Source organism: Erinaceus europaeus, chromosome 1 (genome assembly GCF_950295315.1).
Source record: "Erinaceus europaeus chromosome 1, mEriEur2.1, whole genome shotgun sequence".
NCBI lineage: Eukaryota > Metazoa > Chordata > Mammalia > Eulipotyphla > Erinaceidae > Erinaceus > Erinaceus europaeus.
In genome coordinates, this window is record NC_080162.1 from 151,125,333 (window position 1) to 151,151,915 (window position 26,583).

Sequence of the window (26,583 nt, forward strand, 5' to 3'; positions counted from 1 at the left end):
TCTTTCATTTGAGGTGTAGTAAGGCATACTTTCCTGTTGCAGACTGAATTTTGGTTTATCCAGAAGCAGCTAATAAAAAACGAGGAGTCTAGCGGTAGCGCAATGGGTTAAGTGCAGGTGGCGCAAAGTGCAAGGACTGTGTAAGGATTCCAGCCCCCAGCTCCCCACCTGCAGGGGAGTCGCTTTACAGGCGGTGAAGCAGGTCTGCAGGTGTCTTTCTCTCCCTCTCTGTTTTCCCCTCCTGTCTCCATTTCTCTCTGTCCTATCCAACAACAACATCAATAATAAGAACAGTAATAACTACAGTAACAATAAAACAACAAGGGCAACAAAAGGGAATAAATAATTTTTTTTCTTTTTTTTAAATATTTATTCCCTTTGTTGCCCTTGTTGTTTTATTGTTGTAGTTATTATTGTTGTTGTAAATAAATATTTTTTAAAAAATTCAATAAATAAATAAATAGAGACGAATTTACATGATAAAGACTCACAAAATCCTGCTTTGAATCCTCACTTGTATGTAAACCCCAAGCTTGGCAACTGGTCAAGTTCCAAGAAGGGAGAGTAGGGAATGGAAGAAGGACCTCAGAACTGCCAGGCTTTGTACCATAAGGGCGTCATACAGCTGCTAGCCCATCAGCCTGCCCGTGGGGGCAGCAACATGGCTCCTGTGTTATTGTCATGCCCACCCGTGTGGCCTGCTTGTGCTCATGCTGCATCTGATGGAGCCTGAAGGTGTTTGGCTGTCAGGGTGCGGACCCCAGAAACAGCAGGTGTGTTGGGTAAAACCACAAGGATCTGGATGCAGAACTAGCAGTAGACTGAGGCAGACTGTCCCTGTGTCACAGAGGGGGCATGTCCACAATTGTGGGCAAGGTTCACCAATGTGTTTACGTGATGGTGGTGGTGGCAACGGTACAAAGTTGCCAACGGTACTGGGAGGTGGGGCCTCCTAGGACCCCATACCAGAACACGTGGGAGTGACCTAGGCAGTGGCTTGGTGCACCATTACAACTGAGGAGCCAGAGCATCCCCAGGGGAGCTGGTGGGGATTTACTGAGGAGTGGGTTGTCACGTATCAGAATCTCATTGGCATTTTCGTCTTGGGAGCTGGAACATAGTGGGCCAGAAGATCCTGTGTGGAGGAGCCTTGACCTGAGGGCAGAGGGCAGAGCAGAGTCCCTGGGGCCTGGGAGGAGCCAGGGGAGAGCCCTCCAGGGAGCTGGGTAGGGGTGAGTCTCTAGGAAGTATACCTGAGGCTATTTTCTGCAGGGGTTGAAAAGTGTGGTTTCCAGGCTTTCGGAAGTCACTTGCACCAGAACCCTGGGGGACACTGAGGGGACATTGAGGCCTGGGAACTGTGGAGAATGAGGACAGGCTGAATGCACCAGCCTCTGGATTGCTGACCGGGTTGCCTGGCTGGAGTTCTGTGTGGGCTGGAGGGGGACAGGCGTGGGGTAGGTGCCCAGTCTGGGCATGGAACCAGAGACCCAGTCCAGAGTATTGATCAGCGAAGCTCCGCCCCGGACAGGCAAACCCCGCCCTCGTCGCCGGCTCCTCCCTCAGGCTGCGGCTCTGGCCGGGGCAGTGCGGTGCGGGGCTGGCCTCTGAGGGCATCGGCCTCTCGGCCCTCGGTCCCTGCGGAGTCATGGACCCCTCTAGAGCCATCCAGCACGAGATCAGCTCCCTCAAAGGTGCGGATCGAGGACACAGTCTCAGCCAGGGGATGCGGACCAGTCAGTGACCTCTGGCGGGTGTAGTCTTCCGCGGGGTGACTGACCAGGGATGGGGGTGGCGGAGCTAGGGGGGTGCATAACCAGCTGCGGGAGACCCTAGACCCATTGCTGACTTCCCCTGACGAGGGGTCTGTCCCAGGATGGATGGGGGTACCCCAGCAGCAATTCCGCAGCCTCACATCCCTGCAGCGAGTGTCGGAGGCGGGGCGGCTGTGGCAGCGGGGGCTGGGCAGAGTGGGGAGACTCAGCCTGTGCAGCCCAGTACTCCCGACTCAGCCTTTACCGGAGTCCCCAGCCCGCCCCGCCCAGTAGCTCAGCGTGGTGGGGACAGGGCAGGGCCTTGGGGATCCCTGAAGGGAGGCGCCAGGCGGGCTGGTCCCGAGCAAGTTCACACTGCGGCTCTTTGTTCTAGGGGGGGGGGGGTGGGGGGGGAAAGGCTGCCCGCAGTCCCCGACTGGTTGTCCTGGAAACCTGGAGGGGCCCGGGTGGTGCTGGCCACCCCGCCTGCCCTCCCGCCCAGTAGTTAGCACTGCTGAATCAGCTTCTGCGGCTGCTGAGTCTCCCGCGATGGGGGGCGGGGAGGGGAGCCGAGAGGGGGCGTCCTCCTAACCCCAGGACCTGGGGCGGGGTGGCGGCGGAGGGAGGAGACCATCTCTGCGCGGGAGGTGTGCAGGAGCAGAGACAAGTCCGCTCTAGGCTCCTCTGGGTCCTCCCTCACGCGGGCGCCGGGGCTGTGGGAGGAGGTTATCCCCTGGTGCGCCCCGCCCCTTCTCATCAGTGCCCCAAATCGCCGCCCCCTCTCTCCAGTCGGGCTGAGCCGGTTGAGTTTAGACCCGTGCTGACCTTTGTGGACCAGATCTTAAGTTCCGCATGTTGAAGGGCGGGGGCCTCCGGGTGTGACTTGGAATCATTTTGGCATAGTGGAGGGGCGTGCATGAGTTAGTTTGGCGGAGGACTTGCGTTTTAGGACAGTACGGTCCTGAAATCCTGCCAGGAAGATAGTGTAGAGGTGTGAGCAAGAACTGGGGGATGGAGGGGGCGCGGCTGGGAGGTGAGCAGGGGGAGCGCACGCCTGGGAGGGGGACTAGGAGAAGGGCCGGGAAAGAGCAAAAGGCTGAGTAGGGTTGGTGGCTGTAGTGCATCCTGGAGCCCCAGCCCCGAGCGGGGAGGGTCTGTGGGTGTGACCTGGTGGTGGGGGCGTGGACACCCTTCCAGCCCCAGCGATGTCTTCTCCCTGCTTTCTGGGAGCTGGGAGCCGGTCCCTGCGAGGTTGGCCCGGGTCTGGCTGAGTGGCTGTAGGGCACAGACTTGGGGGAAGGGGGACACGGGCAAAAGAGTTGCAGGGACTGTTGGCTGTGCCATCGGAATTTCCTTCCCCATCTCCGCTCGGTGTGTGTGTGTGCACGCGTCCCCGTGTGCGCGCGCCCGTGTGTGCTTGCGGGTGAGACTGTTTGGAACCCGCTTGGTGGTGCCATGGCAACGGGCTGTAAACCCGCCCCCACGCTCAGCCTTTTGGCCGCCTGCCCGCCGGGCGCCTCCCACCGCGGGATCCCCCACCCCCGCCTATTTATAATCTGCTCTATAGTGAGCTGTGCTTGGTGGGAATAGGTGTGTCCCTTCGAGGGAAGCGGGGGGGGGGGCGGGGGGGTGGCTGTTGCGGGTTTGGTGCTGGTGGCAGACGCACGTGGCCTGAGAGACACTGGAGGTTGGAGGGGGCCTGCGCCTGTGGCTGGCTCATGGGTGCAACTAGCCAGGCTCCTGGCCTTCTGTGTTCTGCCGTACGCCCCATTCATGGGAACTGTTGACCCTCTTTATTGCAGTGCGCACCCCTCCCCCGCCTAGTCTGTCCAGTTGGCCCCCAGGCGGCCACTCCTGCGGCCCAGGGTGGGGTGTCTGCATGGCAGCTTGGGCGCCAGGGACTTGGGTGATTTTGATTCCCTGTGGCAGCTGAGAGTTGCTGTCTCTGACAGCTGCCCTGGGGGTGGGTGGGGTCGCTGATTCAGAGCCCCCCCCCCCCACACACACACCTTGTGCTGGACTGGGAATGCTTTCGGATCGCCTGCTCCTTGATCCGACCTGGCATGGCAAGTGTTAAAGAGAGGGTGGCACTGTCCAGGCCTGGCACTGGGAGACGGGGGGCACTGCCCATTTCTCCACTTGATAGACAGTAACCAAAGGTGCCCACAGCTGCCTGTCTGTGCTGGAGCAGCTGCCCTGACATTCCTCCAGCATGTGCCCCCCAGTTCCTCCCCCCCCCCCACTCCCCAGTCCTGTTTCCTGTTCCTCCTAAGACCCGGACTTCTTGTTAGTCCCTGCTTCCAACCCAGCCTAGCACCATACTCCAGGTCCTTGTTAATCCATGAAGCCTCGAGTTGGTCTCTGTGCTCCCAGCTTGCCTTCTGCTGGTTCTGCCAGCCCTGGTCCCTAGCTACTGTGCCCAGGTTGTGCCCCCCCCCCCCAACATTAAAGGAAATGTTTAGAAACTGATGTCATTTCTGACTGATGTTGGAGCTTGGGGCCTGGGAGGGGAAGGTGGTGCCCTGGGGGCAGCTGTTCCTGCTAGGTGCCCCCCACTCTGGAGGGGCCCTGCTGGCTGGAGGTGGGAGGGGCCACCCTTACTGCTGCTGAGTCAGAGGGGGCCGGGCTGTGGGAGGGCGGGAGGTTCTGCTGGCCAGAGCACAGCAGTGCCGGCAGGATCTGAACGGAGCAAGCCACACGCCCTGCGTCTCCACAGCCTGCTTGCCCGTCCGCCTGTCCTGCCCACCCGCTGGCCTGTGCTCCCTGTGCCTCCTTTTTGTCCTCCTTGGGCCCCACCCATTGCCCTCACCTCCCGGCAGCCATGGTGGCCGGCATGCTCATGCCACTGGACCAGCTGCGGGCTATTTATGAGGTGCTTTTCCGAGAGGGTGTGATGGTGGCCAAGAAGGACCGGCGACCCCGCAGCCTGCACCCTCATGTGCCTGGCGTCACCAACCTGCAGGTCATGCGTGCCATGGCTTCCTTGCGGGCCCGGGGCCTGGTCCGGGAGACCTTTGCCTGGCGCCACTTTTACTGGTACCTCACTAATGAGGGCATCTCCCATCTGCGGCAGTACCTGCATCTGCCACCTGAGATCGTGCCCGCCTCCCTGCAGCGTGTGCGCCGGCCTGTTGCCATGGTGATGCCAGCACGCCGTGCCCCCCATGTGCAAACTGTGCAGGGGCCTATGGGCTGCCCGCCCAAGAGGGGGCCGCTGCCAGCAGAGGATCCTGCTCGGCAGGAGCATCGGGCTTACCGCCGGAAGGAGCCTGAGGAACGGGCACCTGACCCCCCTGTGGTGCCCACCACCACCCCAGGGACCCTGGCGAGGCCCAGCCTGGAGCCCACTTCTGCTATCACAGGTCAGCTGTGTCCTGGCCCTAGCTTTGGGGGAGGGGTGTGTGGATCTCAGCTGGGTGGGCTGGGTTGGGCCATGTGCAGGGGGAGCTATACTTACACCAGCAGGTGTCACTCTCTGCGCCCCAGGGTGCTAGGTGCTCTGTTCCTCAGAACCATGCAGCTCCTGCTTCCCAGGGGCCTTAGAGTGGGAAGGCCATGGAGGAGCCAGGGCAGTTGCCCGTCTGTCTGCAAACACACGGGAGGCTGGGTGGAATATGCAGTGCCTGGACTGGCAGCAACAGCTGTTAGCGCTGCTTGGTTGTTCTTTAGGCCTTTTTTTTTTTTTTTTCTTCCTCCAAAAGGCTTTTTCTCTATGGGGGTGCTGGGGTAGACTTGGGGCCTAGGGGTAAGCGGTACCCCTTTGGGTGAGGCTGAGCCAGTAATCTGACCTTTGGGGCTTGAGTCTGTCCACTGGGGGTGACACCTGCATGTTACACCACTGTATGTTACCCCGCCCCAGTCATGGTGACAATAACTGGCTTGGTGTTGGTGATGGCCTAGGGCAGTTCTGGGTACCTGGCAGAGAGCACACCCTCAGCTGGAGGATCTTCCAGCAGGCCCTAGGCCAGGGCATGGTGAGCACTGAGCCCAGCTAGTCTGAGTAGGTTCTTTCTGGGTCGAAGGTAGTAGATAGATCCTGTGCACCCAGGGCTTGCCTGTGATCCTTGAGCTATGTCCTTTCTCAGTGACATCTCCCTGACCCTAGGCACCTGTGCAGCTGAGCTCACCACCAAGAGGTTGGCCAGCTGCCTCACCCCCACTCTGCACAGGCAAGCTTGCTTCCCCCTTCCTTCGCTTCATCTTCACCTTGGTCTCTAAGGGCCTGGGAAGGATCCTGGGGCAGGCCTGGCATGGTGTTAGGAGTTTGCCAGTGGCTGGGGGCATGGGGACCCAGGTGCTAGCCCCTAGTGCTAAGCAGTAGGTTCTGGTCTCCTTCCTAGAAGACCAGTCATCTGGACTCTCCAGTCCTGCCAGTCTCCCTAGAAGGGTCAGAGTTGACTGGCAATGGGGTGGCCAGGCCTCTGTGGTCTTTTTCTCCTGGTCCCACACTCTCTGTCTCCCCTTGGAGGGCGTGGTGAGCCTGAGCACCTCCCTCCTTCCCAGTATGCCCTGGCTGGACAGCTGGGGGGTGGCCAGGAGGGGGACTGGGTGTGGCTGTGGTGGGCAGAGCCGGGGGCACCCGAGCCCCATGGTGACTCAGTCTTCCCTTCCCAGCCACAGCCAACGGTGGCCACTCAGAGTTTCCAACAGGAAATGAGCTCCAGCTCCAGGCTGAGTCAGGGCTGCAGGCAAGGTTTTTTCCTCCTTCCCCCCAAGTCTCCAGGGAGCCTAGGGCCACTCTCACTGGAGAAGGACACCCTGGGTGCCTGAGTACTGTCGGGTGTGGCTTGAGGCTCAGTGCCTGTGCGATGGTGCTATTGGCTTGCTCTGATGACACCTGGAACTGATTGTCTCCAAAGTTAGCAAGCCATGAGCACACAGACCCTGTCTTCCACATAGACACCATTCTCCAAAATAGCACGTGCAGCCAGGGTTCCACCCCCCCCCCCCCAAATAAAATAAAAGACTGCAGGGCAGCCAACTAGGGCTCTACCTGAGGTCCCACCCCTCTCTGTGGCCTGGTGGGCAGCAGACCCAGATAGCCCTGCAGGGAGCCCCAGCTTACTGACAAACTGGAGGGACAGTCTGAGTGGCTTTGGAACCATCAGTAAGGGGCCCTCTGCAGAGATGCAGCTGAACCTGGGGAAGCCCAGTAGAGGGAGGGACAGGGCAGAGGAGAGTAGGGTGGGGGGACTGCAGGGGAGGAATGGGCTTCTTTGTGTGATTTTCATGTCTGTCCAGGAGTAGTCTTGCTGCCTTCACATGCAGTATGAATGGGGTTTACAGAGAGAAGGGACCCACTGGCTTCAGAGGCACTTTATGAATTATGAATGGGTGACCTCTGGGACGTGGCTTCTGCTCCCTTTCTATAGCTGAAGCCTTGCCCCCCACCCCCGCTGTGTGCCTGCGCAGTGCCCAGCTAGAAGCATTTGTCTGGCTTTTCTACCTGATGAGTGCCCCAGCCATTGGGGCAGGGTTGGAAGTCCCTCCCCCAGGTTTTCATTTCATTGCTAGCTTTGTGTCTGCCATGTGTGTGTACATGCAAGTGCACACTTACATGTATGTGTGTTTGCCAAATGTCTCTGGAAGCCTAGGGGTTTTATGAAGCAGGGTTATGACAAGACTGAGTTTGCATTTTCAGGTCCAGCTGTGGCATGGTGGGGCAGAGGAGCCAGGCAAGGATTGGGTACAATTAGAGCTGTGTCCCGGGCTAGAATCCAGGGTGCCTGGGACTGAGCTGGATGGTAGGGGGGCAGAGGGTGGAGATAGGGACCTGTTTCTGGGATGAAGGTATCTTGGATGTGGGGTGAGAGCTGGGCTGATAGGGCCTGCAGGGAGAAGGGGAAGGGAGGGGGCTAGGCAGGCAGGCCTCAGGGACTGTGCCTAGTCACAGGGACACTGAGGAAGGGGGTGGCTGTGCTTTGAGGAGGAGTCGGTCCTCCCAGAGCTGGGTGGGGAGACCAGGGCATGAGCAAGCCCTCCCTCTGCCTCCCACCCCTTCCCTTCTTCCTGCCTTCCCTTCCTTTCTTCTTGCTGGCCCTGGGCTTTGGGGGTGGCTGGCCCTCACTGGGTAGCCATGGACAGTTACAGTATGGAGGAGCTCATTCAGCTGGGCCAAGGTAGGGCAGGGCGGGCACACTGGTGTGCGGGTGCAAGGGAGGGGCTGAGGTCTGGCTTCCTGTGGGAACTGCAGGGAGGTGTCCGATGTGGGACAAGTGTCTGGAGACACTGGCCCCTGCTTGGTCTCTGTGGATGGGCAGGGATAGGGTGGGGGGCTCTCTGCCTCCAGGGTTAGCTGCCCCTGGCTGTTGTCACTGGCTTCTCTGCAGTTCTTCGTCGTGGCAGATCCAGACTGAATTTCATTCAGAAGATAGTTTCTGCAGTGTGTGTGTGTGCGCGTGTGCGTGTGTGTGTGTGTGTGTGTGTGTGGTGGTGGGGATGGGGTGGAGGAGCTGATTTCTCTCCTCCATGCCACCTCTCCCTACCCAGACTAGACTCTGGGGGACCTACCTGGTGGGTGCAACATACAACCCATGCCAGACAGACCACTTCAGCCTGTAAGGGTGGGCAAGTTCTCCCCTTCCCCCACTGTGCCTCAGTTTTCTTGTCTGTTCCATGCCAAAAGGAGTGCAGGGCCCACTCCCTGTGGATCTTGAAGGCTAGCATGCAAAACCAGTAGGCACACAGGAACTGCTGGTAAATGAGAGAAATCCAGGGCCCTGGGGGATGGGGGCCAGATTGTGACACCCCTCAGGCCTTCTTCCCTGCAGGTCTGTGTCTGGATTGCAGGGTCTGCCTGTGAGGGGACCTCTTGCCCCAGCCTTCCTGCTATGGGGCCCAGGCTGTTTTTTCTCCTGTGTGAGTGGCAGGATGTTTTTAAATTTCATTTTTATTATTGTTATTATTATCTTAACCAGAGCACTACTGGGGGGATTGAACCTGGGAACTCAGAGCCTCAGGCATAAAAGTCTTTTGCATAACCAGTATGCTATCTCCCATTTTTGTTTTTAAGATTTATTATTATTTAAATAAAAGTTTATTTATTGATAAAGAAAAAAGTCATTCGGGCACATGAGATGCCAGGAGGAGTTGAACTTGGGACCTCATGCTTGAGAGTCCAATGCTTTATTCCCTGCTCCCAGTCCCAGTTGGGGGGAGGGAGTATTTCTCCCTCTTTTTAATATTTATTTATTTATTATTGGATAGAGACAGAGAGAAATTGAGAAGGGAGTGGGACATAGGGAAAGAGACAGAGAGACACTTACAGCCCTACTTCACCACTTGTGAAGCTTTCACCCTCTTTGTAGGTGGGGACCAGGGGCTTGAACTTAGGTCCTTGAGTGTTGTAATGTGTGTGCTTATCCAGGTACACTACTGCATGGACCCTGGCAGTGTTTTTCTCTGAATCTGGGGTGGCATGGTGCAACTCAGTGCTGGGGGTGGGCGCTAGCCCAATTTGGGCCTGCCTGCATCCCTGGCCAGCAGAGTGACCTTGATAAGGCCTTCTGGCCCCTCTGGAGCCAGGTGTGCTGAGTGATTTGTATGGGCCATGTGGGGGAAGGAGACTACGACCCATGCCCCTCCCCACCTTTCCCAAATTTACCCCCATGCTCCCACATGAGAGGTGAGGGGGCAGCTGCATACCCTCCCCCCAACCCCATGGGGGACACAAAGTCCCATTTTTCTAGTTAGTGCAAGGCCTTGTTCCCAGGCAGCTTCTTATTATTAGAATCACGGGTGGAAGCCTTGGAAGAGAGGGTGGTTCTACCCCCCCCACCCCCAACTCCAGCTAAGTTCCTGGGCCCTGGTGCCCTGGCCTTGCACGTCATGTTCTAAGTCTGGCTGGATGACGGGCCCTGAGTGCCCTTGTTGGATATTAATATCTCTTGGGCCCCCTGCCCACCCCTCCCCTTCCAGTGGCTCTGCTGACAGCAGCACGGTGCCCTCCTCCCACCGTGCCACCACTGCCCCACGCAAGCACTGCTGCCTGCGAGGGCCCTGACCCTCCCCACGCCTGCGCCCACTCCCTCATTGCCCAGTGGGCTCCTGCAGCTGTCCCCCATGAAGATCGTGCCGGGTAGGTGAGGCACCTCCGGAGACCCAGGACAGCCCTCCTGGGGGCCAGGGCCTGGGATGGGGTCCGAGTTGTCAGAGGGCACAGGCTGTGCCCTTCCACTCCCTCCTATGACTCCAGTTTCACTGGGGGGACCTTTTGATTTGGGAGTGGGGAGGGTGTTTGTCTTTGAACCAGATGGGGTCAACTACAAGCTGGTGGCCATGGAAGACTGGGGACCTGGTGGTTGTCACTCTTGGTGGCCGAATGGGGTGCTGGGGCACTGTGGTCACCCTTGGGGTGGAGATGGTGGAGGGGGGGAAGGACCGTGCGGGGAGGGGGTGTGTGAGTCCTGATCGGCTTGGCAGCAACTGGCCCCTCCTCCCAGCGGGTGTGGTTGTGGGTAAGCAGGGGTTAAGGCTCCAGCTAACCTTGAGCGTGACAGCTCTGCGCGGGGACAGCTGAGCTGGGCGCCGCAGTAGGCGGGCAGGCAGAGAGGCAGGAAAGGGTTGGCAGCAGGCTTACAGTGGGTACAGCTGCCGGGCTTGTCCCGGAGCAGAGCTGAGTAGCTGAGTGGTAGGGCCGGCCCCCAGGCTGGGCGGTCCCTAGATCTGGAGCGCCCCCCCACCCCGCCTGCCTGCCTTCCACGCAGGGAAGGGAAGGGGCTGCTTATAAGGGTGGCTCCTCCAGCCCTGCCCTGGCTGTGCCGCCAGCACTATGGAGCCCTCAGGCAGCCTGTTCCCCTCCCTGGTGGTCGTGGGCCATGTTGTCACCCTAGCTGCCGTGTGGCACTGGCGCAGAGGGCGCCGGCAGGCACAGGACAACCAAGGTAAGCACTGCTTGGAGGCTACCGCCCAGCCACCACCCCTGCCAGGGGACTAGGGGCGGGCTGGGGGCCATGGGCCGCCTCTTTCCCGCCCCGACTTTCCCTGCGCCCTCCCCTTCCTGTCCATGAGCTAAACACCAGCACGTGGTCGGAAACTCCTGCTGTCCAGGCTGCCTCCCCACCCCTCTGTGAAGACCCTGCCCAAGTCCTGGGACTGAGAAGCTTTGTGTCTATAAACAGAACTTGGAGAACCAGCCATGATCTGTGCACTGAGGGCTAGGGGCAATGCAAGAGCACCCCCATCCAAGGAAGGCCTTTCCCCTGCTGCCAGGGTGAGCCCAAGCCTCAGCTGACAGGTGCAGGGTGGTGGCCTGGGCAGGTGTGGCTCAGGATGGCCTCCTGCCAGAAGCTCCTGAAACCCTGAGGCAGGTGCCTCAGCAACCAGGACCTTGGGTGGGGGCAGGGAAAGGCTGAGCTTTGCCCTCCCTTGCTCAAAGTCACCAGCTTTGGGCCACAGCCATAGAAACAGCCATGCTGTGCCCAGCACTGGACAGGTGTGGTGAAGGGAGCTGGGCATCTGATCTACTGGGGACACGGAGTCTGAACTCAGGGCTGCACCCCCTGATCAGTCTTCTAGGGCTCAGTCTTGATGGAGATTTGTGGTTTGAAGTCTGAGTCAGGATTTGGGGGATGCTAGGGTGTGGCTGATGACTCAGCTCTCATGGTCAGTAATCAAAAGCACAGGCCCAGGGTTCCCCCACTCCCAGGACTTGGCATGCCTTCCAGCCCCTTGGGGCGGCCCTACCACTTTCCCTGCCTGCTCCCCCCTCCCCCATCACCCCCTTTTACCCTAAGGCATGAGTGGGATCCAAAGCCTGGTTTGGGGCCTCAGCTCTGCACTCCTCTTCCCCACGCCCTTACCTCCCCGACCCCCCATCCTTCAGGGAGCATCCTATTTTTTTTTTACATGTATTTATTTTCCCTTTTTGTTGCCTTTGTTTTTTATTGGTGTTGTAGTTATTATGGTTGTTATTGATGTCGTCATTGTTAGATAGGACAGAGAGAATTGTTAGGACTGGAGAGAGGAGGGGAAGACAGAGAGGGGGAGAGAAAGATATACACCTGCAGACTTGCTTCACCGCCTGTGAAGCGACTCCCCTGCGGGTGGGGAGCCGGGGGCTCGAACCGAGATTCTTATGCCAGTCCTTGCGCTTTGCGCCACATGCGCTTAACCCGCTGCGCTACCGCTCAACTCTCAGGGAGCATCCTCTTACTGCTTACTGGATGTCTCTGCCGCTGTAGAGGTTTCCGGGTACCCTCAGAACTCCCCTCTGCGGGAACTTGGACCCTCTATGCTCACGGGGAGTGACATCCTCGGCCCCCAGGCCCTGGCCCCCAGCCCTGGTCCTCTAGCGGCAGGATAGCTCCCTAGAGTAGGGGCGCGGCTTCCTGGCTTGTGTTGGGCGGGGCCCCCGCCAGGGGCAGGTTCTGAGCTGCGGGGCGGGGTGCTAGGAACTGATCTTGCAGCGTGGGCTGCGAGACGCCAGGCCGGGTGTGTTGTCGTTGGTGGGCCACCCCGGGTCGCCTGGCTCATGGAGGCGGCCGGCCGCTGGAGGGCGGGAGGCATGTTCGCCTCACAGGAGGTGGTGCTGGAACCGCCGTGCTGGCTGGACTGGGGCTGCGAGCAGGCCCGCAGGGGCTACCTCTACCAGCAGCTGTGCTGCGTAGGTGGGTGCGCCCTCTGGAGGGGCGGGGAATGGTGTGTGAGGCTCAGGGGATCCGCGTCTTGTTGGGTGGGGGTGTTCAGCCAGGTGCCGCCCTCTGCGGGCTCCCGGAAATACCTGACTAGGAGGAAGGAGTGGGCAGACCTCTCTCAGGTTCCCCCTGTGGGGACTGGGGTGTGGGGGCGGGACTGGCCCGCCCACCTTGGCAGGAGCTGCCATGCACTCCGTCCTGGCCTTGGTTTCTGGGTATGGGCAGCTGGCAGGCAGCAGGGGGTGGGGCCTGCGGGTGAGGCTCCAGGCCCTCTGCCATGTGGGGTGGCTGCTTTGTGCAGGTGGGGGTCCCTTCCCAGGGGTGTCGGCATTACCTGGAGGACCTCAATTTGCCCATGAGCTACAGTGGTAGTGAGACCTCTCTGAAGGTGGTGGACAGCACTAGGGGCCCCTGATAGAGCTAGGGGGCTGTCTACACTCAGATGGGTGTGCAGGAGAACCAGTATCAGGGTAGGGGGTGCGGGGGAGCGGCCCAGGGATCTGATTCTCTGTCTGCGGGCTTGTCCCACCCGCTGCTCGGGCTGCTGCAAGAGCTGGTGTCGCCCTGTTTTCTGGGGGTGTCATGGGGTGGTGTCCTGACAGTTTGAGGGTTTGAATAGGAGAGGTGGGTAGGCTAGGAATTGGCAGGCAGGGCTTGGGGAGGGGTGATGAGCTTCTCAAAGCAAGGAGATAGAGGAGGGAATTGGGCATGGGGAGTTAGTCCGTTCACCACCACCCCTATGGAGGTTCCTTGGTGCCAGAGGGGAGGTTGGGCCAGGGCCTTGGGTCCCAGCCCAGGGCGGACAGAGGATCACTCACCTTTCTTTCCCTTTCTTTCTTTTTTCCTTCCTTCCTTCCTTCCTCCCTTCCTTCCTTCCTCCCTCCCTCCCTCCCTCCTTTCCTTCCTTCCTTTTTAATAGAAATCGAGAGAGGAAGGGAAGATAGAGTGGGGGAGAGAAAGATAGACACTTGCAGACCTGCTTCACTGATTGTGAAGTGACCCCCCCCCCCCCCCCGCGCAAGTGAGGAGCCGGGGGCTTGAACTGGGATCTTGCACTTTGTGCCATGTGTGCTTAGCTGACTTCTGCACTACTGCCCGACCCCTATCTCTCACGTTTCTTGAGGGGCAGGCCCTGGCTTTAGATTGCAGTTTCTGGGGTGACTGCTTCTACCTCCTGATCCATCCCCAGGGGCTCTGGTAGGGAATGACATCCCCTTCCCTTTGTTATCCTCTGGTCACCCAACCTGTGTATATAGGTGCTGGCACAGGGGTGTGAGGCAGAACAGGGTGTGCCAGCCTGGATCCTGCCCTCCCTTTACAGTGGGGTTTGGGCGCCCTCCTGTGGCCTTGGAGCGGGGTGGGGGGGTGGGGTGTGCTTTTCCGGGAATTGGGGCCTGGAGGCCTGGGGGGAGGGGCGTTTGTTCACAGCTGGAGTGCATCAAGCCAGATGCAGCGCTGGAAAATTCTTGTGGTTGGGGTGCTGCATTCTTTCCTAGGGTGGTCAGGCTGCCTGGGCAGCCCCAGAGGCCACTGCAGGCAGGCTGCCCAGTCCACTCTGGCCCACAAAGAGAGCCAGGTGACACCCCTGTCCTTTGCTCTCTCTTCCACCTTTACACCTTGTTATCTGGGAGCCTCACCCAGAAGCAGACAGCTGCCCACCCATCCTGCCACCACTGGCCTCAGGTGTGGCTTCCTTCCCGGTGAGTCAGGGTACCTTGGCACATCCCCATCCCCCAGTCTTGACTCATTGGCTGGGCCCCTCTGGGTGTTCCCTGCTGCCCCCTGCCCCCTCTGTGGGAAAGAGGCCTTGTGGCTAGGCGCTGGTCCATCCTGCCTGGTGAGTCAGCGCTCAGCTATGTGCTCCTGCCCAAGGTGCTTGGCTACAGGCTTGCAAAGAGGTTGGGCCCTGGACAGGGAGACCCCCGTACTACTGGGAGACTCTGGATGCAGAGTGTAGCCTTAGTGTCAATTCTGCAAGGTGTCTTTTTTTTTGGGGGGGGGGGTTGCATGAAACAGAGAAGTGTTTCATCCACCTTTGGGGGTGCTGCATGAAACAGAGAAGTGTTTCATCCTTCTCCCTTCCCACTCCACATGGAACTAAACTTAGTTTGGGAGTGCCTCTTGGGACTGGACCCCAAATGGTAGGGTTGGCAAGCTGAGAGGTGGCTGTGGGAGAGGTGTGGCCTGGGGGACATCCTGGAGCCCAGTGACCCTGCACCATCCCCATGGAAGGGACATGCTCTGGGTGACTGGGAATGCCCCATGGCCTTTGTGGTCCTGGCACTAGTCAGTATGTGGTGAGTTGGCAAGTCCCCTGGCACCCTGGCCCCTCCTCTGCTAGAGGGACTGGGTAGGTAAGGAAACCCCTGTTTCCTGTTTCTGCCAGAGCCTTGGGTGTGGCTGAGGGGGAGGGGCTGCCTTCCTTTCCCTCAGGGACACTCCCTCTCTGGGTGGTGGGACGGAGGGTGGGGCTTTTGGGGGCGGGGACAGACTGTTGGGGAGTAGCACGGGCTGGGAGCGGCTCCACCAACTCTGCTGGGGCTGAGCCCAAGTGTGGAGCAAGTCCGAGAGCCTGTACGGCCGCCTACCTGAGCTGCCTTGAACCACAAGTGGCCCCAGAGGGACAGACAGACAGACGGACTGACCAAGTACCGCAGGGGGCTGGCACCATGTCTCAGTACCGGCTCCGGGTGCCAGAGCCTGAGGGCTTGGGTCAAAAAAGGACCAGCTCGGAGGACAACCTCTACCTGGCTGTGCTCAGAGCCTCCGAGGGCAAGAAAGGTAGAGAGTGGGCACTGCCTGCTGGCTGAGCAGGAAGGGTGCGCTTCCTGTGGAAGGAAGCCTGGGCTCTGACGGGGCACAGGGCCTGGCCTACAAGGGTCTGGATTGGGGGTTGGGGGTGGGGCAACTGCTGAGACTGACTGGGATTTCAGGCCAGGTGCTGTTTCCTGGCCAGGTGCAGAGTGGCGGGAAGGCACCTATGCCAGCAGAGGGCCCCTGCTGGCAATGTAGCAGCCTCGGGTCTTGGTTGCTGAAGTGGGGTGGGTGGGGGCTCACTGTCCTTGGGAAGGCCAGTTTCCTCAGGTGACCACTTTCCCCTCCCCACAGTCTGACCAACAGGGTCTGGGAACCCCTGCCTGAGTCTCTGGGAGGCAGTGTGTGTGGGGGTGCCTTGGGGGTATGGCAGGCTGGGACTTGTGAGTCCTGGGCTCTGGGTGTGGCTACAGCTCCTGCCCTCCCATCTGCAGGGAGACAATAGGGGGATTGACTCAGGGACACCTCTGCCTGGCCAGGGATGTGAGTTGGGGTGTGTGTGTGTGGGAGACCCCTGCACTTGTCTGTGGTTCCCTCCTGGGGCTGACCTGGCCTCATCTCTCCTAGATGAGCGAGACCGTGTGCAGAAGAAAACCTTCACCAAGTGGGTCAACAAGCACCTCATCAAGGTTGGTGGGATGTGCACGTGGATGTGCGTGGTCCCAGGGTTGAACCTGCAGGTGGGGGTGGAGGAGGGTACCCTGGCCTTTCAGGGAGAACTCAGGCTGCCCCCCCCCGGCCATTCTGTGCTCAGCCATGTCCTGGACCCAAGCTCACCTTTCCTCACTGAAACCTGTTATTTTCTCTTCTCCCCACGCTCATTCGGCTTGTCCCTGGTCTCTTTTTCCTCCTCCTCTTCTTCCTCCTGGTCTCCCTGGGCTGCTTCATGTATGTAGCACTGGAGGGCAGAGGTAGGTGCCTCTGTGGTGGCTGGGTATTTCTTGGGATTCTGCCTTTTTTTTTTTTCCTCTGGGTTCTGTGCTCCTCAGGCCTGTGGCTGCTTTGGGGCATCACACCCACCTGTACCCCCTGTACCCCTGTACCCGTAGGCTCAGAGGCACATCAGCGACCTGTATGAAGACCTCCGAGATGGCCACAACCTCATCTCCTTGCTGGAGGTGCTCTCTGGGGACAGCCTGGTACGTGCTCCCACTCCTGCCCCTATACACCCCTGCCTCTCCTCCTTGGGCCTTTCCCACCTGCCTACTCATGTCCAGCCTGGCCTTACCCTCAACCCTGCCATCCCTTGTGCCCCTAGGCCTGGAGTGGTGGCTTGCCTAGAGGTGGCCTAACCCTGGTGCCCAGATGCGCTGGCCCTGCTGCCCTCTGCCTAGGACACCCCCCCCCCCCATATGTAACCTTATGCTCTGCTCTGCTTTGGTTTCTCTGCTGCTTGGACTCTGAACCTTGACCTCTGCCCTTTACCCTTTGCCCTGCTCTGGCGGGGTAGCCAAGAGAGCGGGACGTAATCAGGAGCTCGAGGCTGGTGAGTGGTGGTGTCCACTGGCCACAGTGGCACGTGGGCTCCCCAAGAATGGGGGGCCCAACTCACCTGGGGCTGGTGGCCCACCTGGCTCCACCTCTGCCAGGCACTAGAATGGACAGATGGCCATGTGCCCAGCACCTGCTCTGCCTGGGCCTTGGTCTGAGACCCCCCTGGGGATGCCACTGCCATTGCCCTAGCTGGGCAGGAGGACCCCTCCCCCAATGCCCTTGCCCTCCAGCCTGCTGCTTCCTGACTATTGTCTCCTCCCCACCCCCTCCTTCCTTCCCAAAGCCTGGGCCTGGCCTCTGGACTTCCCAAGCCCTGCTGGGTCTGGCCCTGGGCTGGTGGCTCCTGCCTGGTTGGGGAGGGTGACCTGGGCACGTGGAAGGGGCTGTCCCCCTGATGGGGAGGACTCTCTCCATGTCACTGCAGATGGGGAGGGGTTCTTGAGGTCTGGTGTAACATCTGCTCTGGGGTCTAGGGACACTGACACCACATCTCCTCTTGCAGCCCCGAGAAAAGGGGAGGATGCGCTTCCACAAGCTGCAGAATGTTCAGATCGCCCTGGACTATCTCCGACACCGTCAGGTGAGGCTGTCTACTGCCCTGCACTCCAGCCTGCCCCATCATCCCCCACCCTGACCTGGCCTGTGGGTGTGACTGAGGGCATCTGGCTTGCAGGTGAAGTTGGTGAACATCAGGAATGATGACATTGCTGACGGCAACCCCAAGCTGACCCTTGGCCTGATCTGGACCATCATCCTGCACTTCCAGGTAGAGTGACTGTCCCCAAGAGGCTTGGGCCCAGGTGCAAGGCTCTAGAATTAGGATTCTCAAAGCCTTCCTGCCAGTACCACCCCTGCCCAGCATGGTGGCCCCAGGGCCCAGTCTTTCTCCGGCCTGCCTGCCTGTTCCATGCCCTCTGGCCCTGGGTTGGGCTACAGAACCTCCCAGCAGAGGAATGCTTTCTCAGCGTTAGTGCAGCCTGGCCTGCCTAGGGGAAGGTTCTGGAGAAGCGCGGGCTCAACCAGCTGACTCATTCGCTGCCTGCCCAGGCTGCACAGGAAGCGGCAAATCTCAGAGCTGGCACGCAGCTGAGTCACAGGGTGGCAGACAGGCAGACAAGCGGGGTGGGGATGGAGGGGTACAGACAGACCCAAAGTAGTGGGGTGCTAAGTGGTGTGCTAGGTGGGGTGGCCAGGCATCCCAGGCCCAACCAGAAATCACAGTGGTCTCACTGTCCCCAGGCCCCAACTGTGACATTCTTCCTAGGCCTTTGGTGCCTGCTTGTTTGCCCTGGGTCCACTCTCCACCAGCTGTGTCCTCTGGGTACGGCAGGGCTTCTGTCCTGAGAGTCAGATCCAGGGGGCTGTCCATAAAGCAGTGGCAGGAGGCTAGAGACACTGCCTGCTCTTTGGAAGCTGCTAGCTCTAGTGGGCTGGGCTTGTGCAGAGCTGGGAGATGGCTCTGCCACCTCCAGCCTGGTGGCACCTGAGCGCCATGTCCTGCTTCCTCCCTTCCGTGGTGTGGGGCAGATCTCGGACATCCAGGTGAGCGGGCAGTCAGAGGACATGACAGCCAAGGAGAAGCTGCTGCTGTGGTCACAGCGCATGGTAGAGGGCTACCAGGGCCTGCGCTGTGACAACTTCACCACCAGCTGGCGGGATGGCCGACTTTTCAATGCCATCATCCACCACCACAAGTACGTGCCCTGTGGGTCTAGCATAGGAGTGGGATGAGGGAAACCTGGTGCCCCTGGAGTACCTCAGTTGGGCCACTTCAGACAAGTCCAGGCAGGATGTCAGTGTTGGGAACCTGTTCCTGCAGGGTACCTGCTATGCCAGCTGTACCCTCTGGGGGAGCTATTGAGCATCTCCACCCTCACCATCCTCGTGCCTGGCGGTGGTACTGCCAGTGGCTTGCTGATTCTCCCCACCTAAATGCCTCACATGAGGCCTGAGCAGCTGGGACCTGGGAAGAGGGTAACTCTGGGGAGTCCAGGATGAGCAGTGCCCCTCCCACTCTGCAACGCACCCTGTGCCCATCTCATCAGGGGACCCTAGCACTCAGTGACAAGGCCTGAGTGCCCAGCATTTGAATACATGGTGCCCATGAGGCAGGACCAGGCACTGTGGTATGTGTGTGTGTTTTGAGGTACATGTGCATTCAGTGAGGTGTTCAGGGGCCAGCCTCACTGTTCTGCATCCCCACAGGCCGATGCTAATTGACATGAACAAGGTGTACCGGCAGACCAACCTGGAAAACTTGGACCAGGCCTTCTCCGTGGCCGAGCGTGACCTGGGAGTAACACGGCTTCTGGACCCTGAGGGTATGTGCCCCACCCTGCCTCCCCACCTCCCCTACCACCTTCTAGGCTGCCCCTAACCCTACTCCCTCACAGATGTGGATGTCCCTCAGCCTGACGAGAAGTCCATCATCACATATGTCTCATCCTTGTACGACGCCATGCCCCGGGTGCCTGATACACAGGGCGGGGTGAAGGCCAATGTGAGTGGAGAGGGGACCCGCTTGCCCCATGGGCAGGATGGTGGGAGCCCCCAGCCACCCTGACAGCTCTTCACGGCACCCAGGAACTGCAACTGCGCTGGCAGGAGTACCGGGAGCTGGTGGTGTTGCTGCTGCAGTGGATCCGTCATCACACAGCTGCCTTTGAGGAACGCAAGTGTCCCTCCAGTTACGAGGAGATTGAGGTGGGCCTTCAGGCTCAGGCTGGGGTACTAGACCTGCCTTGGGGACCCCTGGCATGGCTACTGACCTCTTCCTCCGTACAGATTCTGTGGTGCCAGTTCTTGAAGTTTAAGGAGACAGAGCTTCCAGCCAAAGAGGCAGATAAGAACAGGTCCAAGGGAATCTACCAGTCCCTAGAGGTGAGTGGGACCTTTTGGCTTGGCCTCATTGGCAGGGAGAGTTGGGAGTCTGCCCAAGGGATAAACTTGTCTCGGGCACCCATAGGGGGCTGTGCAAGCTGGTCAGCTCAAGGTGCCCCCTGGCTACCACCCACTGGATGTGGAGAAGGAGTGGGGCAAGCTGCACGTGGCCATCCTGGAGCGGGAAAAGCAGCTGCGCAGCGAGTTTGAGAGGTGGGTAGCTGGTGGGCTGGCCAGTGGGACGGGTGTGGCCCAGTGGTGGGCAGGCGGGGCCCTGTGGTTGCAGGGAAGCCACCCGAGGGTGAGTCACTGCCTGGGGAGGAAATCACCCCCTCCGGGCTGGGAAACCCATCTCAGCTCTGGCCAGCTGCAGTGGGTTGAGGGCCAGGGAGCAACAGGGGAGCTGCGCTCTGTGCTCTGTGGTCAGCAGCTCAGTAGGCCCTGTGCTCACGGTGGGTCCCCGGGGTGCTTGGGCTGCAGGCTGGAGTGTCTGCAGCGCATCGTGAGTAAGCTCCAGATGGAGGCCGGGATGTGCGAGGAACAGCTGAACCAGGCCGACGCCCTGCTGCAGTCGGTGAGGGGGAGGGGCAGGGAAGGAGGAGACGGGTAGGAGGCACCCCAAACCTGTCACACCCTATAGGCGGGCCACAGGCGAGTGGGCACAGGCCCCAGCTCCTCCCTCCTGGGGCCTGGCCAGCACTGACTGCTGGCTGGATCGCCTAGCAGGGTACCCGGGAGGCCTCCTACTCTGGCCCAGCCCACCCAAAGCTGCTTGCTGTGTGGAAACCCTGGCAAGAGTGTGTGGAGGAGGGTCATTTTGGGTGGAAGGCTGCTTGGACCTAAGGACTTGCCTGGCCTCCCTGACTACCCCTACGTACCTATCCCCCAACATATACCAGCAATTTGACCAGAAATGCATGTGGGAAGATGTCTCGGGAGGCAGGGCTCTAGAAGAAGGGTCTCTGAGGCATGGCACTTCCATTGTAGGATGTGCGCCTCCTAGTGGCGGGGAAGGCCCCCCAGCGGGCAGGTGAGGTGGAGAGGGACCTGGACAAGGCGGATGGCATGATCCGGATACTTTTCAACGATGTGCAGACCCTGAAAGATGGGCGACACCCACAGGGCGAGCAGATGTACCGCAGGTAGGGCCTACGCCTGGCAGCCCTGGGCAGCCCAAGACTACACAGCCCCCACCTGGCTGACTGATGCCCCCTTGTGCTGCCCCCAGGGTATACCGCCTACATGAACGCCTGGTGGCCATCCGGACTGAGTACAACCTCCGGCTCAAGGCGGGAGTGGCTGCCCCCATGACCCAGGTGACCCAGGTGACCCAGATGACCCAGGCCACCTTGCAGCGGCGCCCTGAGCTGGAGGACTCCACATTGCGCTACCTGCAGGACCTGCTGGCCTGGGTGGAGGAGAACCAGCAACGAGTGGATGGTGCCGAGTGGGGTGGGGACCTGCCCAGTGTGGAGGCGCAGCTGGGCAGCCACCGTGGCCTGCACCAGTCCATCGAGGAGTTCCGTGCCAAGGTTGAGCGGGCACGAGCTGATGAGGTAAGTGGCACCCTTGGGTGGACAGCAGGAGGCAGGCCCAGCCTTGGCCACTGCAGACCTCACTTTCCTTGTCTCCACAGGGCCAGATCTCCCACACTGCCCGGGGTACCTATCGGGACTCTGTGGGCCGGCTGGAGTTGCAATATGCCAAGCTCTTGGTAGGTGGTACACCCTCAGCAGGTGAGGGGGCCCTGGGGTTGGAGTTCGGCAAGGCTCTGCCCACTGACACCTGCTTGTCCACAGAACTCCTCCAAGGCCCGCCTTCGAGCTCTGGAGAGCCTGCATAGCTTTGTGGCAGCTGCCACCAAGGAGCTGATGTGGCTGAATGAGAAGGAGGAGGAGGAGGTGGGCTTTGACTGGAGCGAGCGCAATGCCAACATGGCGGCCAAGAAGGAGAGCTACTCAGTGAGTGACCCCCAGTCCCTTCCTGGGGAACCCCAAAGTCTCTTGGGGTATCTAAGGGGACTCTGTAGGCTCTGGCATAACCCTGAGCTTGAGCTCCCTGTCCCTGCTCTGTGCCAGGCCCTGATGCGAGAGCTGGAGCTGAAGGAGAAGAAAATCAAGGAGATTCAGAACACTGGGGACCGGCTGATGCGGGAGGACCACCCTGCTCGGCCCACAGTGGAGGTGGGCACTCATGGCAGGCTCAGGGATTCAGGGGGGCTCGTGATAAGATGGAGGGGGGCTGCAGGGCTGTCGAGTGGGAACTAATGGTTGCCTGTGGGCTGCAGTCTTTTCAGGCAGCCCTGCAGACACAGTGGAGCTGGATGCTGCAGCTTTGCTGTTGTATTGAGGCACACCTGAAAGAGAACACCGCCTACTTCCAGGTAAGATAGGTGGGAGCTATCCCTGCCCCTGGTGTGCCCCTCAGGTGCCTACAGGAATGACTCTGCCTGGGCCCTGGACCGGCCAGCCCTTCCTGAGCCTTTGCATACCCCCAGTTCTTCTCAGATGTGCGGGAGGCGGAGGAGCAGCTGCAGAAGCTGCAGGAGACGCTGCGCAGGAAATATACCTGTGACCGGGCCATCACTGTTACCCGCCTGGAGGACCTGCTGCAGGACGCGCAGGTGAGTGACAGGTGGTGAGGGTCAGGGCAGCCAATCTTAGTCCAAGCTGAGTCTTTGGAAGGCCCCACTGGAGGCACTTGGTGGTAACAAGAAGGTCAGTAGAGAACCTGGGATGTGGCTCACATGGAGTACAGGAGTGTGGGCCAGTGTGACCTTGGCAATCAGGGAAGACTCCTGGCACTGTGGCACCTGGCTGGCCAGAGCCCCAGGGAGGAGGCCCACTTCAGTGCTCTGTGACCAGCACTGTTTTTATAAGTTGGCCCCACGATGGGCCTCTGGGTCCAGTATCTGTAGTTGGGGTTGAGGCTGAGGCTCTCAGCACCTGGGTACAGTGCCTGCATATTCCTGGGTTGCCTTTTGGGGGTCCTCACTGGTATCTGATGGAGAAAAGAGGCCTGGTGGCTGTTGGCAGAGAGTTGGCTGGAGGCAGGAGTTGGAGTGAGTGAAAGTTGGGGGCCTGGGAGACCCTGGGTCAGAACACGGGTTTGTTCTGATAAAATAGGAGATAAAATAGGAACAGACAGCTTCTCTGTGAACTCTGTTGCCTCCTCCACCCCCTCCCCCAGTCCTGGACAGTCCTGAGGAGGGAGGGAGCTGGCTAGATACTTTGGAAGTAGAGGTAACCTGCAGCTAGTGTCTCTCACTGCTGAGGACAGTGTGTATTGTGGGGTAAGGTGGGCACTCAGTCCTAACAGAAGGGTCAGTGGTCCTCTAGGGGCATCCAGCCCGACTGCTGGGAATAGACAGGACAACATATAATAGAAGGTTGTGTGTGCCAGGGGTGTGGCTGCCCAGGGCAGGGGGTAAGGGTCTCTGCGTGGTGTATGGGCCCTGGGTAAGTGGCCACTGAGCCTTGATCCCCCACAGGACGAGAAGGAGCAGCTGATGGAATACCGGGGACACCTCTCTGGGCTGAGCAAGCGGGCCAAGGCCATTGTGCAGCTGAAACCCCGGAATCCTGCCCAGCCCATGCGGGGCCGAGTGCCTTTGCAGGCTGTGTGTGACTACAAACAGGTGGAGGTGACCGTGCACAAGGGCGATGAGTGCCAGCTGCTGGGCCCTGCACAGCCATCCCACTGGAAGGTGCTGAGCAGCTCTGGCAGTGAGGCTGCTGTGCCTTCCGTGTGCTTCCTTGTGCCCCCACCCAACCAGGAGGCACTGGAGGCTGTCAACAGGTGGGTGAGTCCATCCAGGGATGGGCAGGGGTAGTGGAGGTCAATGTCCTGATGTCCCTGACCAAGCCTCCCACCCTCCAGGCTGGAGGCCCAGCACCAGGCCCTGGTGGCGCTGTGGCATCAGCTTCATGTGGACATGAAGAGCCTCCTGGCGTGGCAGAATCTCAGCCGTGACGTACAGCTCATCCGCTCCTGGTCGCTGGTCACGGTAGGGCTGCCCTGGGGACCAAGTCTGCGGGGAGCTGGGTAGGGAAGTGGCTCCATTTCATGGTACTATGTCATCCTTTGTGCTGCCTGCCTGTTTGTAGTTCCGCACACTGAAGCCTGAGGAACAGCGTCAAGCCCTGCGTAGCCTGGAGCTACACTATCAGGCCTTCCTGCGTGACAGCCAGGATGCTGGAGGTTTTGGACCCGAGGACCGGCTACATGCCGAGCGCGAGTACGGCTCCTGTAGCCGCCACTACCAGCAGCTGCTGCAGAGTTTGGAGCAGGGTAGGGGGGTACACCCACTGAGGGCAAGGCAGGGGAACGGGCAAGGGATAGGCCAGGGGGCAGGCAGCGAATGAGCATGCCGTGTCCCCCAGGTGAGCAGGAGGAGTCCCACTGCCAGCGCTGCATCTCAGAGCTCAAGGACATCCGACTGCAGCTGGAAGCCTGTGAGACACGTACTGTGCACCGCCTGCGGCTGCCACTAGACAAGGAGCCGGCCCAAGAGTGTGCCCAGCGCATCGCTGAGCAGCAGGCAGGTGCCCCCCCCATCCCTGTGCCTCCCCAGGATGCTGTAGGAGCTCCCGTGCTTAGCCTTCCTCTTTCTCCTCTCTCTCTCAGAAAGCACAGGCAGAGGTGGAGGGGCTAGGCAAGGGGGTGGCCCGGCTCTCGACTGAAGCTGAGAAGATCCTGGCTCTGCCTGAGCCATCCCCTGCAGCCCCCACGCTGCGCTCGGAGCTTGAGCTGACCCTGGGCAAGCTGGAGCAGGTCCGCAGCCTGTCAGCCATCTATCTGGAGAAGTGAGTGTCAGCGCTTGGAGTCTGAGTGCTGTGGTATGGGCAGGGATGTGGAAGTATTAGCCTGCAGGTGGTGACCCACAGGGTTCAAATCCTGGTGTGCCCTGTAGGTATGTTCATGGGACAGGGTGGGAGAGAGAAGCCCAGGGGCCTATGCTGCAGGAGGCAGGATTTGAAGAATTCCAGCTGTGACCCTGTGCTACATGATCTAAGAGGTCAGGGGATGAGGGCCTGGGGGCAGAGCAACAGCTGGCATGGGGGAAAAGTGCTGAGATATTAGAGGACCTCCATGCCCCCTCCCTCCCAGTCATTTCTCCCATTCTTACCTGAACCTCTTCTTTGCCCACTCCTGGCCCAGACAGGAATCATGTCTTCTTTGATTTGTGTACACACACACACACACACACACACACACACACACACACACACACACACACACACACACCTCTGCTCAGTTCTGGTTTATGGTGGGGTTTGGTATTGGACCTGGGAGCTTAAGAGTTTTAGGCATGAAAAATTGTTTGCATAACCATTATGCTATCTCTCCTACCCTTAATGCTGATTTTTGATTTTTTAAAAATATTTTATTTATTGACTAATGAGAAACATAGGAGGAGAGAGAAAGAGCCAGACATCACTCTGTTACATGTGCTGCCGGGGATTGAACTCAGGACCTCATGCTTGAGAGTCCAATACTTTATCCACTGCATCACCTCCTGGACCACTGATTTTTGATTTGTTGTATTTCCAAGGCATAAAGGTCACACATAGTTCCAAGGGTGTTTTTTTTTTTTTTTTTTTTTGTAAAGACATATTTTTGTAGTCCAGGAATTGGTGCAGTAAATTAAAAAAAAAAAAAAAAAGGATTAGACTCTCAGACGTGAAGTCCCAAGTTTGTTGGCATTGATTGCTGTTGTTAAAGTTTTGGGGGTGCCAGCTGGCCAGGCTAGCTTCGCGGCAGCAGACAGAGACGACCAGAGACACGCGGCTGGGCAGAGAAGCTGTATTCACGAGCGGGCAAATCACCACACCATGTCCTTCCCCATGTTTCTTTCTCAGCTGCTGCTGGGACTCTGCACGTCCTTAGCATACGGGGCGGGAAGAAAGGGGCGTGAAACTAGCAAGGACCAAACCATTTCTCTCAGAGGTGGGGGGAAGGGGGCCAAACCAACACGAAGAATGCCAACAGATTGCACCAGAGTGGTGTTCTGACTCACCATTTCTTTCTTTCATTAATAAGTAAGCCTTAAAATAGTTATTCATGTAAGAGTTTCACATAAGACAAAGAGTAACAGGGTGGTACTTGCAGCACTGGAGATTGAACTAGGAACCTTGGGCATAAAAGTCCAGTGTTCTCCCACTTGAGCCAGTTCTCTAGAACCCAGGATTTTGGCTTTTTAAAGCATAGTTAGATACTTTTGTCCCTTCTCCCTGTAGTCCTCTTATATCTGGTAGCCTGAAACCCTGCCTTTGCCTTGATGGCCGTTCACCACTTTACAAACCACATCCACACACAGATCTCCTTATTACCTGGTCTAGGCCCCCTGATATGGGACCTGACTCTCACTGAACCCTCTCTGCTGCACAGCTCCCTCCAAAACAGACAGTTATAGAAGATCCTTGTTCTAGAGCTCCTGTTAGCCCCACCCCAGGCTTTTTGTCAGACTTCACTGCTCCTGGTGGCCTCTTTTTATTTTTTCTTTTCTGATAGAGACAGAAGGGGGTGGGGTGGGAGAGGAAAAAGGAGAAAGGGATACGTATGGTGTTGCTTCTCTACTTGTGAAGATTCCCCACTGCAGGTGGGGACCATGGACCTGAATCCCAATCCAAGCACATGATAATGTATGTGCTCTACTGGACGCATCACTATTCACCCTCCCTTCTTCTCCTTTCTCCATTTTTTTTTTATTGGCCCCTGGGATTTAGTTGGCTGCTTCCTTTTTTTTTTTTTTTTTTGCCACCAGGGTTATTGCTGGGGCTCAGCACTACGAATCCACTGCTCCTGGAGGCCATTTCCCCCCATTTTTTTGTTGCCCTAGTTATCATTATTATTGTTGTCATTGCTGTTGTTGCTGTTGGATAGGACAGAGAGAAATCGAGAGAGATGGGGAGACAGAGAGGAGGAGAGAAAGATAGACACCTGCAGACTTGCTTCACCGCCTGTGAAGCGACTCCCCTGCAGGTGGGGAGCCGGGGGCTCAAACC

At 58.9% G+C, this 26,583-nt stretch overlaps 1 protein-coding gene across 17 annotated transcripts in view; it reads left to right on the top strand.

Annotated features, from left to right (window-relative positions):
- The window catches only part of PLEC (plectin), a 67,069-nt gene that overhangs the window by 26,029 nt on the left and 14,457 nt on the right, over positions 1-26,583 (top strand). For 3 of the 17 annotated variants that reach the window (XM_060197679.1, XM_060197674.1, XM_060197721.1), the window contains 24 exons: positions 15,770-15,831; positions 16,252-16,341; positions 16,653-16,688; positions 17,199-17,276; positions 17,370-17,462; positions 18,224-18,390; positions 18,902-19,017; positions 19,090-19,196; positions 19,280-19,399; positions 19,481-19,576; positions 19,662-19,789; positions 20,057-20,150; positions 20,564-20,718; positions 20,805-21,132; positions 21,213-21,290; positions 21,376-21,537; positions 21,655-21,759; positions 21,864-21,959; positions 22,074-22,199; positions 23,067-23,374; positions 23,456-23,582; positions 23,683-23,866; positions 23,959-24,120; positions 24,207-24,381. In XM_060197679.1, coding sequence (XP_060053662.1) covers positions 15,770-15,831; positions 16,252-16,341; positions 16,653-16,688; positions 17,199-17,276; positions 17,370-17,462; positions 18,224-18,390; positions 18,902-19,017; positions 19,090-19,196; positions 19,280-19,399; positions 19,481-19,576; positions 19,662-19,789; positions 20,057-20,150; positions 20,564-20,718; positions 20,805-21,132; positions 21,213-21,290; positions 21,376-21,537; positions 21,655-21,759; positions 21,864-21,959; positions 22,074-22,199; positions 23,067-23,374; positions 23,456-23,582; positions 23,683-23,866; positions 23,959-24,120; positions 24,207-24,381 — 3,193 coding nt within the window. Of the gene's footprint in view, positions 1-1,595; positions 1,695-4,455; positions 5,117-7,815; positions 7,874-9,713; positions 9,832-10,296; positions 10,637-12,161; positions 12,362-14,917; positions 15,170-15,769; positions 15,832-16,251; positions 16,342-16,652; positions 16,689-17,198; positions 17,277-17,369; positions 17,463-18,223; positions 18,391-18,901; positions 19,018-19,089; positions 19,197-19,279; positions 19,400-19,480; positions 19,577-19,661; positions 19,790-20,056; positions 20,151-20,563; positions 20,719-20,804; positions 21,133-21,212; positions 21,291-21,375; positions 21,538-21,654; positions 21,760-21,863; positions 21,960-22,073; positions 22,200-23,066; positions 23,375-23,455; positions 23,583-23,682; positions 23,867-23,958; positions 24,121-24,206; positions 24,382-26,583 lie in introns of those variants that run through there. The other 14 variants (XM_060197687.1, XM_060197756.1, XM_060197729.1 and 11 more) reach the window with 13 other exon arrangements.